Here is a 17,606-nt window from a genome sequence, read left to right on the forward strand (position 1 = left end):
ACCAAGCGCTGGCACAGGCACCTCTGCACCGTGGCAGCTTCAGCCCTGTGCCGCAGCTGCAGGCGCTGCTTCTCCTCCCTCGGTCTGGCTGCTGCTCGGGGAGAGCCAGCTCCTGAACCCCGAGCACCCACCCGGCTCCCAGGGGAGCCCCAAGTGCCCGTCCCCAGCTGTGCTCGGTGCTCCCGGCACACGCACGGGGCTCGAGTGCTTTGCAGTAACTCATTTCCCTGCGTTTCACGTCACGGCACCGTTGGACAGCGGCGGTGCAGGAGATTTCCCTTAGCAATCCCACATTGGCTCAGCCCGGGCTTCGTAGCATCCTCCAAGAGCGTTGGATTCTGCGGACACCCAAAATGCTATCTCTGGACCCCATCCGGATGGAGAATGCACTTGAGCAGGGAGGTCCCTTCTGCAGAGCGAGGGGAGATGGCCAGGGTGTGTAAACGGCATCGAGAAGATCAGCCCCTCTCTGCTCTCTCCACCTGCTTCCGTTTTCAAAGGGTTCCTCTGCCAGAAATGAGGGTCTGCTCACCAGATCGTTCCCAGCCGTCGCAGTTCGAGGTGCTGGAGCAGCACCGCTGGCCCTTGGCTTTCACGGTGAGAAGAACGGGCAGCGCCATGTTGGAGTTGGGGTCTTGACCCACCACCCCAGCTCCAGCCATCCAAGCGGTGGCTAAACCCATCACCGGACCCACCACCCCAGCTCCAGCCATCCAAGTGGTGGCTGAACCCGTCACCAGACCCACCAGTAACTCCGAGGCAATTTCCAGGAGTTTTTCCCAGGGAGGACTGAAAGTAAGTTGAGGAGCTTCGTCCCTCCGGTGCAGGCTGTCCCGTCTGATCGCAGGCAGCACCCCATGCAGGTCCTGCCTTGGTCTCCTCCCTGGCACATTGGGATAGATAGCGCTGCCAACCTGGCTGCCAGATTTGCTTTGTCCTAGAAGCTGGTCCTTAGCAAGTTGGTCCCTCAAAGCTGGTCCTTAGTAAGCTGCTCCCTCAAAGAAGTTGCTCCTTAGCAAGTTGGTCCCTCAGAGAAGTTGGTCCTTGGCAAGCTGGTCCCTCAAAGTTGGTCCTTAGTAAGCTGCTCCCTCAAAGAAGTTGGTCCTTAGCAAATTGGTCCCTCAAAGTCGCTCCTTAGCAAGCTGGTCCCTCAAAGAAGTTGCTCCTTAGCAAGCTGGTCCCTCAAAACCTTCGGATGAAACAGCCACAAGCATACCAGCTTTCCAGGATCTGCTTCCCAGGGCTCTGAGCTGCCTGTTCCCTCCCTGGGACTGAGCTGCCCCGGTCCTGGAGACCCCTCTTGCCCCAGGCTCCCATCCCAGAGGAGCTCCTGGGGCTGCCATAGACCATTCTTGTGACGGTGTAGCCCTCCTGCTGCTGATAGCCCCCCATGGGCTCTGACCTGGACCTGCTGGAGCTGGTGCATCCCTTGTGCCCATCTTCCAGCCCATCAGATGTTTCCCATCAGCAGCTCCTGGCTTCTGGCTTTCAGCTCTCATGTCCTTTCCCCTCCAGCATCCAACACCCAAAATCTGCCCCTCTGACCTGTAGTGCCCCATTCTGGGCAAGGACAGTGACGCTGCCCACGTCCCTGCAGCCAGAGGAGCCCAGAGATGGGCTGCGGAGGTGGGGAGGTGAAGACAAGGGTTTCCAGAGGAAGACCACTTGATTTGCTTTTGGATGCATCGAGGGTTGATGTAAGGATGCTAGGAAAGACTATAATGGCTTTTTAAAAATGGACGATGACGCCGTGTGCAGGGATCGTTACCCTGGTGAGAGCAATCCGACCTGGAAAACTGCCTGGAAGATGGAGCCTGGCATCAGCAAAGAGGAGAGAGAACCTGGACGTGGACCTGGGAAACAGCAAATAATCTGGAAAATGCTTTTTTGCCCATGGGAATGTGTAAGGAAATCGGTGGGGCATCGCATCCGAAGGCAGCAGAAGAAACTTTCCCGTGCACGAGTGTCCCCAGGAACTCGCTGCTGCACGAGGAGGTTCAAACCCAAAACTGGAGAGCTCCAAATCTGCTTTGGATGCTCACGTTAGCCAGGAGGAATAGCTGCCACCATTAGTGATCCTGTGCCTTCTGCGTGGAGCTCAGGAGGTGGTGGGACTCTTCTCCGCTGCCCGGGCGTTTCTGTCTGGTTGACCCTGTCTGATGTTGTCCTCAAGCTCAGGGACACCCGTTCTAGGAAGAGCAGATTTGCAGCCAAGGTGGCGGGACACTGGACCAGGTTGCCCAGAGAAGTTGTGGATGCCCCATCACTGGAAGTGTTCAAGGTCAGGTTGGACGGGGCTCTGAGCAACCTGATCTAGTGGGGGATGTCCCTGCTCCTTGCAGGACGCTGGAGATGACATGCGGGGAGATACAGAGACCTGGCAGAGGAGAGAAGCGCACAGGAGACGCGACGAGGTGGCACAAGCGATGGGGACATGCCCAGTGTCACCGACGGTGTGTCCCCACATTGGCCCCGCGCTGGGATGCATCCGAGCCCCAGCCACGTGGCACCAGGACTTCCTTCCCCCACAGTACGCTTGAATTTGCTTCTGGGTTTGAGCGTTCACCTAATCCCCGAGCCGAAAGGAGGGTCACCCCTTGCCAGGTGACGGCCAGCTGCCACTGACGCCCAGTTGCTGATCCCCTTGTTGTAGCCGCAGGCTTCCCCCAAGTTCATTTAGGACCGCGCTAATTAGGGCTGAAGCTAATTTTATATTGGCACTAGCAGCAGAGGACCCATCACGTTTTGCTGCCTGTGTCACTCCCCAGCTTGACCGCACTGTCCGCTGGAGTGGACTCGGCTGGAGAATGCTGATGTCCCCAGCAGACGTGGTCCTTTGCTTCTCCTTGGGTGCCCTGGATGAACAGCATGGTGGTGGCCTAGCTCGTGGACCGGCTTTTGGAAGAGCCACGGCAGCGATGGCTGCAGAGCAAGAAGCCTTAGAGCAAATGCTGCATCTTCTTCCACCCAGAAAGCTCCACGTGCCTTCAGCTGACCAGCAGGTTGGAGGACACAGAAGGGCCTTTCAGGTGATGTGGTCTCCATAGGAATGGTGGGGCTGGGTCCCTCGAGGGGTGAAGCTCCCATGTCCCCACGGCCAGGTGCCTGCCGTTGTCACTGACAATGGAAGCTGAGCAATGTCAACGGAAAGAGACCTCAACGCTGGGAAGGGACAAGCTGTTGAGTGAGGAGGCAAGAAACTTGACTTGTTTGAAGAAGCAGAGGCTCAGTCGTCTACCATCAGCTCTTGTGGCTCTTTGGGTGGCTTCCTTGTCCCCTCCTGGACTTGCCACGTCCATGTGGCCCTGGCTCTTTCCACCTTTGTTCTGCCTCCTGCTTTTCTTCTTCTGTTCCTCGTCTGAAGCCCAGCCCCAATGCCGTGGCACTGCTGTGGTCACCTTGTGCACAGTCCCTGCTCAGGGCCACCAACACGGTTCCCCCGCACATGCTGGGGATGGCAACATCATGTCTGGATGGTGTGGCATGTCCTTCCCTGCCAAGGGAAGAGCTTGCCTCCTGCCTGCCCACGGGTCATGTCCCAGGGCCACCAAGCCCAAGTGACGCTGGCCAGGGCATTGCACTTGCACAAGAGGGAGCTGACGGACGATGAAGCCACATTGGCTGGCTGCAGGACCAGGGAGCAGTCCATCCTTGTTTGCCTTTCTCCATGCTGGTCATCAGCTGTTTGGGTGTCCCTCCACCTCCTGGGGTGATATCCATAAGCTGTGCTGGTTCCAGCAGTAGAAGGATACTGGTCTGCAGGGGTCCCCTTTGCTCTGCAGAGGTCCTTCCCGGCTGGATGCTCTGCAGATGAGGTTAGATCCTGGGCAGCTTGTGTCCCTCTGCATGTGGGATGTAAAGAAACAACATCCATGTTGCTCGTGGCTTGGAGGAGCCACCAGCCTCCTCCTGGGTATGTGGCCACTGGAGAACCATGCTTGAACGGGACTTTGGGGAGAGGGGATTATTTGGGGGCTGGTTACAGGTGAGTGTGTCCCCTCCCCGGTGTGCCCGAAGGACTGGTGGAGCCCCAAGCCACTCGCCCTTTGCTTCCTCCACGTTACTAATAGCCACCAGCTTCTTCTGTCCATGACTGCAAAGCCTGAGTGACCAGGGAGCCGGGTGCAAAGGGAGTCCAGCACATCGGCTTTTGGGTGGCTTTGCTTATCCCCCCTGGTCCCCTCCCTCCTGATGCTGACCGATGCCACGAGCCACTTTGGCCACTGGCACCGGCCCGGCTCCACTTGCCCATGATGGGATTGAGGAGCAGCTCCTTGGAGAGGACATAGCTTTTGGCACAAGTGTGGGGCGACCTCTTGATGCTACAATGGTTGGTTGGTTGGTTGGTTGGTTTGATGATTGGTTGATTTGTTGATTGGTTGGTTGGTTGGTTGGTTGGCTGGTTGGTTGGTTTGATGAGTGGTTGGCTTGTTGGTCAGTTGGTTGATTTGTTGATTGGTTGGTTGGTTGGTTAGTTGGTGGGTTGGTTGGTTGGTTTGATGATTGGTTGGTTTGTTGGTCGGTTAGTTGATTTGTTGATTGGTTGGTTGGTTGGTTGGTTGGTTTGATGATTGGTTGGTTTGTTGGTCAGTTGGTTGATTTGTTGATTGGTTGGTTGATTGGTTGGTTGGTTGATTGGTTGGTTGGTTGGTTGGTTTGGTGGTGTGGCCATGCTGTTAGTAACATGGACTTGTCTGGCTGTTGTCTCCTAGTCGGAGGATCTGGGTGCCTGCGCCCAGTTTGAGAGCAGCAGACAGACCAGGAACATGATGCCTAGCGCCAGCTGTGTCTTCCCCACCTTCAACCTGCGGAAGCCCTCCTCGGAGACGGACATTGAGAACTGGGCCTCCAAGCACTTCAACAAGCACACCCAAGGGCTCTTCCGCAGGAAGGTGTCCATCGCCAACATGCTGGCCTGGAGCAGCGAGTCCATCAAGAAACCCATGATCATGACCAACGACCGCAACGTCAAGAAAGAGGCGTGCGAGATATTTAAACTGATTCAGATGTACATGGGGGACCGGCGGGCCAAGACGGACCAACTCAACGTGGCCTTGGAGATCGCCACCAAAGGCTGGAGCATGCAGGGTCTGAGAGACGAGCTCTACATCCAGCTATGCCGGCAGACCACCGAGAACTTCCGTTACGAGAGCCTGGCCCGGGGCTGGGAGCTCATGGCCATTTGTTTGGCCTTTTTCCCACCCACACCCAAATTTCATTCCTACCTAGAAGGATATATTTACAGGCACATGGATCCGGTGAACGACACTAAAGGTAAGAGAGAAATCGCTGCCCGGTGGCTTTTGCCCCTGCTGATGTTGCAACGCATTTATTTATTATTATTTTGTTGCTTTCCCCTGCGCATTCATGAGTCTCCTTGCTGAAAGGTGGGCGAGGAACTCATCCAACAGCCCTCCCGGAGGTGCAGCGAGCACGGTGGTGCCTTTACCGCCGGCCTTTCCTCTCCGGCGCACAGAAACCCAGCATGAGACCCAACACGAAATGAGCTTTGACACCTTTGCTGCAGGCTCGGCATCAACCTCCGCTGGGGGTGGCCGTAAGCGAGAGTTCCCAGGACTTCTCCTGGCCCGTGAGGACACCTTTAGAGGTCCCTTCCAACCCAAACCATTCTACGATTCTGTGATTTTACCATCACCATCCCCATCTCCAGATGCTTCTTCTGGCTTCTCGAGTAGCTTTGGATCAAAAAAGCCCCCATGCTGGCAGGGGAGCCAGCTCGATTCGCAGCTCCCGAGGTGGTTTTTGGTCATGACAGATAGAAGAGACATAAATTTTGGTGATTTGACCCCAAACGGGTGGGAATTGTAGGAGCCCCTCTCCAGTCCTGGGCTTGGCCGTCCCCGCCCCTTCACCGCTGGTGCTGCCTCATGGGTGATGGGATCCGGTCTGGCGGGGATTGTCGGTGCCTGCCCTGAGTCTGGCAGGAGGGGATGCTGCCTGCTGGCCACCCACGGCACGGCCGGAGGGTTGGGTATCCCCACATCCCATGGGTTGGTGCCATCTTGCAGCGGGTGGTGGATGAGGCAGAGGTGGGGGTCCCAAGGCGGGTCCCAGGTTTTCACAGTTGGCCAGGCAGCCTTGGGAGATGGAGCTCCAATCGCTCTGGTTGTTTTCGGGCGCCCTTCAGCTCCCCAGCGACCAAGCAGGGATGTCCGGGGGGCACGGGCGGCACGTGGAGCCGTGGTGGATCTGCCCAGCTTGGGGACAAGAGGAGATGGACCCAACCGAGGTGTCCACGGGAGAAGCCGTAGGCTGGTTGAGAAAGCCCCGCGTGCGAGAGCATCCCAGAAGGCGGCGGGGCAGGACGGGCAGCCGGCTCCTGTGCCGGTGTGCCGGCGGGACGGGTCGGGGCCGGCACACGGGTAGGTTCCACCGGGTGGGGAACACCCCCCGTCGCGGCACGGCCGGGGCTGGGAGGGCTGGGGGCTGCCCGTCCCCCCCCAGCCTGCCCGCAGCAGAGGTGTCGAGCTCATTTCATCGCCATCGCCGCGCTCATGCTGGATTCGGCGTGCCGGCGGCAAAAACCGGCGCCCCACCGGGAGAGGGACGTCCCCCCGCCCGCCTTCAGCAGCGTGCCTGCGCTCAGCTCTGCTCCAGCCGTGCTCTGCCGCCCGCCCCGCCAGCCGTCGCCCGATGGGTTTTGATTCTTTATTTTTATTTTCGTTTTTATTTTTAATTTTATTTTCAGTTTTATTTCATTTTCATTTATTCTTTATTTTCTTTTTTCATTGTAATTTTATTTTTTTATTTTCATTTTCATTTTTTTCAGTTTTATTTTTATTTATTTTTATTTTATTCTTATTTTCAGTTTTATTTTCATTTTATTTATTTTATTTTTATTTTCAGTTTTATTTTCATTGTATTTATTTTTTATTTTCATTTTCATTTTATTTTTTATTTTTATGTTCTTTATTTTCATTATTTCCCAGTTGCATTTCCCTTTCCATTTTTCTTTTTCTTTTCTTTTTTTATTTTCATTTCCATTACTTTTTATTTCCATTTTTGTATTATTTCCCAGTTGCATTTCCATTTCTCTTTTTCTTTTTCTTTTCTTTTTTTATTTTCATTTCTGTCCTTTTTTCCATTTCTATTTTTTTATTTCCCAGTTTCATTTTCATTTCTATTTTTTCTTTTTTTATTTTCATTACTTTTTCTTTTTATTTTCTTTTTTAATTATTTTTCCGTTTCATTTCTATTTTTACTTTTTTTTTCCATTTTATTTCTATTTCCACTACTTTTCATTTCCTTCTTCATATTCTTTCCCAGTTCCGTTTCCATGTCTATTTTGCTTTTTTAATTTTTATTTCCATTACTTTTCATTTCCTTTTTCATATTCTTTCCCAGGTTTTTTTCCATTTCTATTTTTCTTTTTCTTTTCTTTTTTTTAATTTTCATTTCCATCACTTTATCTTTTTATTTTCTTTTTTGTATTCTTTCCCAGTTTCTTTTCCATGTCTATTTTTCTTTTTCTTTTCTTTTTTTTCTTTTCCTTTCCCTTACTTTTCCCTTTTATTTCCTTCTTTGTATTCTTTCCCAGTTTCGTTTCCATGTCTTTTTCTTTTTCTTTTCTTTTTTAATTTTCATTTCCATTACTTTTTATTTCCTTTTTCATATTATTTCCCAGTTTCGTTTCCATGTCTATTTTTCTTTTCTTTTTTCTATTTTCATTTCCATTTCTTTTTATTTCCTTTTTCGTATTCTTTCCCAGTTTCTCTTCCATTTCTATTTTTCTTTTTCTTTTCTTTTTTTTATTTTCCTTGCCATTACTTTTTTTTATTATTTCCTTTTTCGTATTCTTTCCATTTCTCTTCCATTTCTATTTTTCTTTTCTTTTCTTTATTTTCCTTTCCATTACTTTTTATTTCTTTCGTCTTATTTCCCAGATTCATTTCCATTTCTATTTTTCTTTTTCTTTTCATTTTTTAATTTTCCTTTCCCTTACTTTTCATTTCCTTCTTCGTATTCTTTCCCTGTTTCATCTCCATGTCTATTTTTCCTTTTTCTTTTCTTTTTTTGATTTCCGCTCCCGTTACTTCTCATTTCCTCTTCCCTGTTCTTCCCCGCTCTCCTTTCCTCGTCTCTTTTTGTTTTCCGTCTCATTCCTAGTCTCGGTCTCGGTTTCCCGGCCCTTCCATCCCCTTGTCTTCATCGCTTTGTTTGTTTCCCAGTGACCCAGCACATTAAAGAAATCCTGGAAAGGACCAATAAGAAGAAGTCCAAATTGAGAAAGAAACCCAAGCCCTATATCGAAGAGCACGATGGTAGGGGCCGTGTCACCGCTCGCTTGGGGCTTCTTTCTCTCCGCCCGAGTCGCCACCCTCCTCCTCCTCCTCCTCTTCCTCCTCCTCCTCCTCCTCCTCAGCCTGTCACCCCCCGCCCCCCGGCCCTCGGCCGGGCTGCTCGGAGGGGCCGCGCTCGCGGGGCGGGGGCGCGGGGCGGCGGGGGCGAGGGCGAGGACGGCGAAACCAGGTGGACGCGGTCGGGCGCCGACGCGCCCGGAGGGAGACGGAGCAGACAGTAACTCCGTGCGGACTGGAGAAAGGGGAGAGCGCTGTACCCTATAGCCCGTGTCACGCTTGTCCACGCTAGAGATCCTCTTACGGATAAATACATACCGTATCCTTAATCTGGAATGTTATATGCGAAGTTACAGACAAATATATCTCTTCAATCTCCAATATTACATCTGATGTTACAGATATATATATATCGTTAATCTAGAATATTATATGCGATGTTACAGATAAATATATCTCTTTAATCTCTAACATTATATATGATGTTACAGATATATATATATCTTTAATCTAGAATATTATATACGATGTTACAGATAAATATATACCATATATTTAATATATAATATTAGGTCATGTTACAGATAAATATATACCTTTAATCTAGAATATTATATATAACCTTACATATAAAGATATAATATTTAATCTATAATATATATATAACCTGACATACAAATATATAATATTTAACCTATAATAGTATATATAACCTTACAAAGATATAATACATATTTAATCTATAATATTATATATAACCTTACAGATAAAGATATAATATTTAATCTGTAATATTATATATAACCTGACATACAAATATATAATATTTAACCTATAATATTATATATAACCCTACAGATAAAGATATAATACATATTTAATCTATAATATTATATATAACCTTACAGATAAAAATATAATACCTATTTAACATATAATATTTAATATTTAATATATAGCAATATATAAAGTTATACATTAAATATATGATATAATCTTTAATATTAATATGAACAACATCAATATAATGTATAATAAGTAAATATAATAAACATAGATTGTATATGTTATAGATAAATATATATAACATTATATATAGTTATACATAATATAGTATATAAATATTATATAATATTATATACATCATACAAATAATGCATAAATATATAGGATTACGTTACAGATAAAGATATAATGTTATATATAATGTTATCTATAAATATATAATAGAGAGAGAGATTATAGATAAATATATACATTTCCCAGTAACGAGCAGGAGGGGGAAGGCAGGAATTTAATTCAGCGGAGCCACTTGGAAGGTGCTGACGGGTTTTCTCGGTGTTGGACGGATGACCCCGGGGTGGGCACGAGCACCCTTGGTGCCGCGGCCGTCACCGGTGGGGCGGCAGGGAGGGGGGATGAGCCCCTTTTCCCGGCGTCCCTCTGGGTTTTGGGGGGGTTTGCCGGGAGCTCGCCGACCGGAGCAGGATGCCGGTGAAGGCTCCGCATGCCGGATGAAACCAAGAGGTTCCCGGCACGAGATGAGGGACCTCAACCTGGAGCCCCAGCGGTGGTGGGGCTGGGACCTGGGGCTGGGGGGGCGGAGGCACCCCAAGCAACGGCTGTAACGGCATCCATGAATTAAGGTCGTTGATTAATATCTTCATCAACGACGTAGATGGTGGGAGCTCAGCAAGTTTGGAGATGACACCAAGCTGAGTGGTGGGGTTGACCCACCTGAGGCACCTGGGACAAGCTGGAGAAGTGGGGCCCATGTGAACCTCCTGAGGTTCAACCAGGCCAAGGGCAAGGTCCTGCACCTGGGTGGGGGCAACCCCCGGTATCCACACAGGCTGGGGGATGAAGGGATGGAGAGTGGAGAAGGGCTCGGGGACACTGGTGGGTGACAAATGGGACACGAGCCGGCAATGTGCGCTCGCAGCCCAGGAAGCCAAGCGTCTCCTGGGCTGCATCCAAAGAAGCAACCTGCTCGAGTTGAAGACGTCCCTGCCCATGGCAGGGGGGTCGGACTAGATGACCTTCAAAGGTCCCTTCCCACCCAAACCATTCGATGATTCTATGAAAGGACACACGATTTGAGGTCACCCGGTCCTGGACATCCCCCAAGTCCCCTCCTTTGGGGTGGCTTCAGACCCCCCCATGCATCCATCAGCCCCCCCAGAGCATTTATGCCACCAAAAAACCATCAGAGAAACCCTTTGAAGACAACGGCATCACGGATGGAGGGAAAACGTAGATGATCCCAATTCCCCAAATTTGGTTTTAACCAAAAAGCGCCCATCGGAGGGTTGGGACGGTGAGCGGCCACCGGCTTTTCTCCAGGAACCCTTTTTTCCCCCTCTTTTGCACCAATATTAACAAGAAAAAGCACATTTTTAGCTCCTGGACCATTCTCACCGGCACGATGGGTTCGGGATGCGCAGCTCCGGCGGCGCAAAAGCCGCGCCGATGGCAGGACCGGTGCTGGTGCCGCGGTTTCAAAGCTACCAAAGGAGAGAAGGTCCCAGAGGACGGATTTTGTTGTTGTTGTTGTTCAATTTGCCTATTTTTAGGCTCTTGGAAGAATTTATGGGGGTGCCAGCATCTTCCGGGGTGGTCCAGAAGGTACCGCCGGGGTTCTTGGCTATGGGATGCTGAAGCATCTCCCTCGGGATGAGCCCGTCGGCAGCTGGGGGATGCTCCAAGGGTTGAGGGTGCCATCTCCTTGTTGAAGCACATCAGGAGGAGAGGATGGATGGTGCGGAGAGGGACGAGGGTGGAAGTGGTGGCATCAGGAGGAGAGGACGGATGGCGTAGGGGGGGGTGACGGTGGAAGCGATGGCTGCGGGGTGAAAAATCAGCCCCGAGAGCCGGAGGATGGAGCCAAGGGGGCTCCAAGGCTCCACGTTCGGTGGGTACAAGGACGTGGCTTCTCCAAGGTCTGAGGCTCTTGGGGAGCGGGTTGAGTTATGGGGACACCTCCTGCGAGGTGGGGTGACTGCTGTCCAGGGCGGGCGAGGTGGGGGGACACCTCGTCCTCCTTAAACCGCCCCCCAGGAGCGGTGATGGAGCAGCACCGGCGCTGCCCCGGCATGCCGGGGGGGACCCTGGCACCCTCCTAGAGCCGGGATGAGCTTCACCCCACCTGGCAGGGGACAGACCCCCCCCATGACTCCCCCCACCACCCAGAGCTGACACCCCCCCCCGGCTCTGTTCTCTCTTGCAGGGGTGGCAATAAGCACTTACGCCAAGTACTGCTACAACAAGCTGCAGAAGGCAGCTCTGACGGGAGCCAAGAAGGTATCGTCCAACCGTTGGGCATGGGGAGGGCAGCGGTGGGAAGTCACCCCCGGCCGGGACCACCAAGGGGGCTGCTGGGGTTTGGGGATGGGGTCTGGAGGAGGAGGAGGAGGAGGGATGAAGCTGGAGAGCGCTGGGAACGGCGTGGTAGCTTGTGGGGATGCTCCGCGTGTCTCCAGCGTGGTTTGGCCATCATTGCATCCTCTCTGAGGACCTTCTGGGAACCTTCTGGGGACCTTCTGGGGACCTTCTGGAGTCCACCAGGTCCTTCCCAAACCTACCCATCACCAAGGGACCGAACAGGGATTAAAGAAATGATCTTGGAAGCAAGGATTGAAAAGGATGCTCCAGCAGCTCCCGTCTCCCCGGCTTTCAGGGGGTCCTGCCCTGCCGGCCCCCGGCTCCTCCCGGCTCTCCATCACCACGGCGCCTCGCCGAGCCGGATCCATCCCCGGGGCCATCGCTGCCATCAGGGCGGCGGCCGGTTTCTTTAATAAAACACCCCGGATAGGGATTAATCTACAGCCTGGGGTGCTTTTCATGGCCCCACCACCAACCACCGCCACAGCTGCCTCAGTTTCCCCCGCCTCGTTTTGTGGCGGGACCTCTCCTCGGTCCGCGGCAGCTCGGCTCCTCCCGGCGACGTCTCCCAAGACAAGGCCCTGCGGTGGGATGGGACGCGTCACTCGCCGGGCTCACCAGGGGCTCACTGATGAAGGCAAGGACAGGAGCGATCGAGGACCCAGACCCCGCCAGCGGCTCGAGGGGCGGCCGGGGCGGCTCCTTCTGTCTCGGCTCTGTCTGGATGGGAGATGCTGGGCTGGATCCAGCTGACGGGGAGCTGCGTCCATGTCCTCTTCTCTGCATCCCACCACGGACACGTCCATTGTGTCCATCTCCTCTTCTCTGCATCCCACCACAGACACGTCCATTGTGTCCATCTCCTCTTCTCTGCATCCCACCATGGACACGTCCATTGTGTCCATCTCCTCTTCTCTGCATCCCACCATGGACACGTCCATTGTGTCCATCTTCTCTTCTGCATCCCACCACGGACACGTCCATTGTGTCCATCTCCTCTTCTCTGCATCCCACCACGGACACGTCCATTGTGTCCATCTCCTCTTCTCTGCATCCCACCATGGACACGTCCATTGTGTCCATCTCCTCTTCTCTGCATCCCACCACGGACACGTCCATTGTGTCCATCTTCTCTTCTGCATCCCACCACGGACACGTCCATTGTGTCGATCTCCTCTTCTCTGCATCCCACCATGGACACGTCCATTGTGTCCATCTCCTCTTCTCTGCATCCCACCACGGACACGTCCATTGTGTCCATCTCCTCTTCTCTGCATCCCACCATGGACACGTCCATTGTGTCCATCTCCTCTTCTCTGCATCCCACCATGGACACGTCCATTGTGTCCATCTCCTCTTCTCTGCATCCCACCACGGACACGACCATTGTGTCCATCTCCTCTTCTCTGCATCCCACCATGGACACGTCCATTGTGTCCATCTCCTCTTCTCTGCATCCCACCATGGACACGTCCATTGTGTCCATCTTCTCTTCTGCATCCCACCATGGACACGTCCATTGTGTCCATCTCCTCTTCTCTGCATCCCACCATGGACACGTCCATTGTGTCCATCTTCTCTTCTGCATCCCACCACGGACACGTCCATTGTGTCCATCTCCTCTTCTCTGCATCCCACCACGGACACGTCCATTGTGTCCATCTTCTCTTCTGCATCTCACCACGGACACGTCCATTGTGTCCATCCCCTCTTCTCTGCATCCCACCACGGACACGTCCATTGTGTCCATCTTCTCTTCTGCATCTCACCATGGACACGTCCATTGTGTCCATCTCCTCTTCTCTGCATCCCACCATGGACACGTCCATTGTGTCCATCTCCTCTTCTCTGCATCCCACCATGGACACGTCCATTGTGTCCATCTCCTCTTCTCTGCATCCCACCACGGACACGTCCATTGTGTCCATCTTCTCTTCTGCATCCCACCATGGACACGTCCATTGTGTCCATCTCCTCTTCTCTGCATCCCACCACGGACACGTCCATTGTGTCCATCTTCTCTTCTGCATCCCACCATGGACACGTCCATTGTGTCCATCTCCTCTTCTCTGCATCCCACCATGGACACGTCCATTGTGTCCATCTCCTCTTCTCTGCATCCCACCACGGACACGTCCATTGTGTCCATCTTTTCTTCTCTGCATCCCACCATGGACACGTCCATTGTGTCCATCTTTTCTTCTCTGCATCCCACCATGGACACGTCCATTGTGTCCATCTTTTCTTCTCTGCATCCCACCACGGACACGTCCATTGTGTCCATCTTCTCTTCTGCATCCCACCATGGACACGTCCATTGTGTCCATCTCCTCTTCTCTGCATCCCACCATGGACACGTCCATTGTGTCCATCTCCTCTTCTCTGCATCCCACCACAGACACGTCCATTGTGTCCATCTCCTCTTCTCTGCATCCCACCATGGACACGTCCATTGTGTCCATCTTTTCTTCTCTGCATCCCACCACGGACACGTCCATTGTGTCCATCTTCTCTTCTGCATCCCACCATGGACACGTCCATTGTGTCCATCTCCTGTTCTCTGCATCCCACCATGGACACGTCCATTGTGTCCATCTTCTCTTCTGCATCCCACCACGGACACGTCCATTGTGTCCATCTCCTCTTCTGCATCCCACCATGCACACATCCATTGCATCCATCTCCTCCATCCCACCATACACATGTCCATCTCTTCTTCTTCATCCCACCATGCACACGTCCACTGTGTCCATCTCTTCCCAATCCCACCATGCACACATCCATTGCATCCATCTCCTACATCCCACCATGCACATGCCCATCTCTTCTTCTGCATCCCACCAGGCACACATCCACTGCGTCCATCTCTTCTCCATCCCACCACACACACGTCCATTGCATCCATCTCCTGCATCCCACCATGCACACGTCCACTGCATCCAACTCTTCTCCATCCCACCACGCACACGTCCACTGTGTCCATCTCCTCTTCTGTATCCCACCATGCACACGTCCATTGCATCCGTCTCCTCCATCCCACCACGCACATGTCCATCTCCTCTTCTGCATCCCACCATGCACACATTGGCTGCATCCATCCCTTCATCCCACCACACACACATCCACTGTGTCCATCTCTTCTTCTGCATCCCACCGTGCACACACACATCCACTCCATCCATCTCCTGCATCCCACCATGCACACGTTGGCTGCATCCATCCCTTCATCCCACCACGCACACGTCCACTGCATCCATCTGCATCCCAGCACGCACACGTCCACCCCTTCTGCATCCCACCACGGCCGCGCACATCTCCTGCACGTCAGGAAGGACACCCGTGCCCTCCTGTGACCGAACCACCAGCCCAGCTGGAGAGGGAGGCCGGGCTTCCCCTCGCCCCGCACCGCGCAGGATCCGGTGTCGGTGCCGGTGTCTCCGCTTCAAGCAGGCATGGATAAACCAACCACGGTGCCGGTGCTCTGCTTTCCGGAAGCATCCCAGAGCCGTGGCTCGTCCTCATCCCTACGCGGCTCGTTGGTGTAGGTGCTCCGGCGTGGCCGTGGGCCCGCGGCAGAGCGTGGGGGTCCTACCAAGCACCGTGGGGAGAGTCCCCAGGGCTGGATTTGCTTTGGAATCAAGATGGTGGGTGGAGGCACCTGCCCACCGGCCGCATTTCGGCACTGAGCTTCTGGCACGCGGTGCCGCTGGAGACCTTGGCCAAGTCGGCTGGAGTTCATCCGTGGCTCCATCCGCTGTCCGCGTCCCTGCCTGTCTCCCACACGATGGGCTCCGGACGCATCGCAACCAGCCTTGGAGCTCGGCCATGGGGTGCTGGCGTTGAGCAGGACCCGGCATGCCCGTGCCGGGGGCAGGGACGCCGGCCGCAGCTCCTGATGGCGCCCGTGGCCTCTCTTGTCTCTCACAGGGCCTGAAGAAACCAAACATCGAGGAGATCCGCCACGCCAAGAACGCCGTCTTCAACCCTTCCATGTTTGGCAGCTCCCTGCAGGACATCATCAACATGCAGAAGGAGCGGTACCCCGACCGGCAGCTGCCCTGGGTGCAGACCCGCCTCTCCGAGGAGGTCCTGGCACTCAACGGGGACCAGACCGAGGGCATCTTCAGGTAAAGCCACCTACGGCTGCAGGGGAGACCCCCAGGATGGTGGCAGCCCGGACCTTCTCATGGGGGAAGCCATGGGAAATGGCTTCCCCATTATGGAAGCTTCACCTCATTATGGGGCAGCTGCCCCCCTCCCCATGTCCCCATGGGTGCCTTTCTTCTCCTGTGGGGCAGTGAGCAGCCCCCCAACTTCTCCTTGCTCCAAGGCCGTGGGGATTTCTCCACAACAGAGTCACGCCCGTTCTGCGGTGCCCACCAGAGTCATGTCGGGGTCTTGGGGTCTGCACGCAGCCTCCAGCCCCACATCGCAGCAGGATGCCACGTCCCTGTGGGGCAGCAACCAGGCCCCAAAATGGCTCCATCCCCAGCTGATGTCCCTCTTGGCTCTCCTTGAGCCCCGCATGCACCCAGGAGGACCCTCGAAGCCTGGGGCGGGGGCGTTAGGCAGGTGGGTCCCCATCTCTTGCTTGGGGACCGACGTCTCTTCCCCCTGCAGAGTCCCCGGTGACATCGACGAGGTCAACGCGCTCAAGCTGCAGGTGGACCAGTGGAAGATCCCCACCGGCTTGGAGGACCCTCACGTTCCCGGTAGGACCCCAGGGCACTGTGTGGGGTGCAGAATCGGGCCCTCTACCCACCAGGTCTCACATCTCCCCATCTTCTCCGCCTCCCCACAGCCTCCCTGCTGAAGCTCTGGTACCGGGAGCTGGAGGAGCCGCTGATCCCCCACGAGTTTTACGAGCAGTGCATCACCCACTACGAGAACCCCGAGGCGGCCATCGCCGTCGTCCACTCTCTGCCCAGGATCAACAAAATGGTGCTGTGCTACCTCATCCGCTTCCTACAGGTACGGCCGGAGCCCCCCTGTGTCCCCCCCCGGGGCTACCTGCCAGCCCGGTTGCCTCTCTTGAGGTGGCTTTGGGTTCCCCAAGTTGCTGTGGGGTTACCCACGTGATGACCCCCCCATCTCATCCAAGAACCAGGAGGTCCACACGGTTCCTCCACCTGTCTCCCAACACCCCATCACTGCCGCCTTCCTCCTCCCACCCCAGGTGTTCGTGCAGCCGGCCAACGTGGCCGTCACCAAGATGGACGTCAATAACCTGGCCATGGTGATGGCCCCCAACTGCCTGCGCTGCCAGTCGGACGACCCGCGGATCATCTTCGAGAACACCCGCAAGGAGATGTCCTTCATCCGGGTGCTCATCCAGCACCTCGACACCAGCTTCATGGAGGGCGTCCTATAGCAGCCGCCACCGAGTCGTCCCCCCCATGAGCCCCCTCCCCTCCGACCCCGCTCGGCCGAGGAGCGCAAGCCGGACCCCGCAGAAGGAGGGTGCTGGGTGGCTCGTCCCCCCCCACCACGCCGCGGCACCCTGCCTGTCTCCGTCCCCCGCCCTGCCCCTCGTACGGTGGGACACGGGACCGTTCCCCATGCCCCATCCCGACCCTCCGGCCATCTCACTGCCCACCTCTTCGCCGGCCGGAGGGATCGGCCGCTTTGGGGGTCCCCAGGGACGGCGGCACCCACAGAGCGGGCGAGGAGCATCCCGGCTCCCCGGGGACGGGCGGCCTTTCCAGCCCGGGTGTCCTGGGTGGCCGTGGGTGGCAGCGGGGACCTGGGGAGCGGGTGAGGGTGTGGGGGACGGGCTGGGCAGGGAGGGGGGGGGGAGTCAAACGGGTCCCCCCCCCCACGTCTCCGTTGGGGTTGAGTCTTTGGCTGAGAGCAGAGCCGTGGGGCAGCCGTGGGGCAGCCGTGGGGCAGGGAGCACCTCCAGGGCCG

General features: G+C 54.3%; 1 protein-coding gene across 4 annotated transcripts in view; it reads left to right on the forward strand.

The window, feature by feature from the left end:
* Positions 1 to 17,108, forward strand: part of ARHGAP39 (Rho GTPase activating protein 39) — a 152,031-nt gene extending 134,923 nt beyond the window's left edge. For 3 of the 4 annotated variants that reach the window (XM_075495405.1, XM_075495402.1, XM_075495403.1), the window contains 7 exons: positions 4,713 to 5,274; positions 8,190 to 8,282; positions 11,545 to 11,618; positions 15,627 to 15,826; positions 16,320 to 16,411; positions 16,501 to 16,670; positions 16,876 to 17,108. In XM_075495405.1, coding sequence (XP_075351520.1) covers positions 4,713 to 5,274; positions 8,190 to 8,282; positions 11,545 to 11,618; positions 15,627 to 15,826; positions 16,320 to 16,411; positions 16,501 to 16,670; positions 16,876 to 17,070 — 1,386 coding nt within the window. In that variant the 3' untranslated portion in view covers positions 17,071 to 17,108. The remainder of the gene's footprint in view (positions 1 to 4,712; positions 5,275 to 8,189; positions 8,283 to 11,544; positions 11,619 to 15,626; positions 15,827 to 16,319; positions 16,412 to 16,500; positions 16,671 to 16,875) is intronic. The other variant, XM_075495404.1, reaches the window with a different exon arrangement.
* The last annotated feature ends 498 nt before the right edge of the window (positions 17,109 to 17,606 follow it).

This window comes from Mycteria americana, chromosome 2 (assembly GCF_035582795.1).
Source record: "Mycteria americana isolate JAX WOST 10 ecotype Jacksonville Zoo and Gardens chromosome 2, USCA_MyAme_1.0, whole genome shotgun sequence".
NCBI classification, from domain to species: Eukaryota; Metazoa; Chordata; class Aves; order Ciconiiformes; family Ciconiidae; genus Mycteria; species Mycteria americana.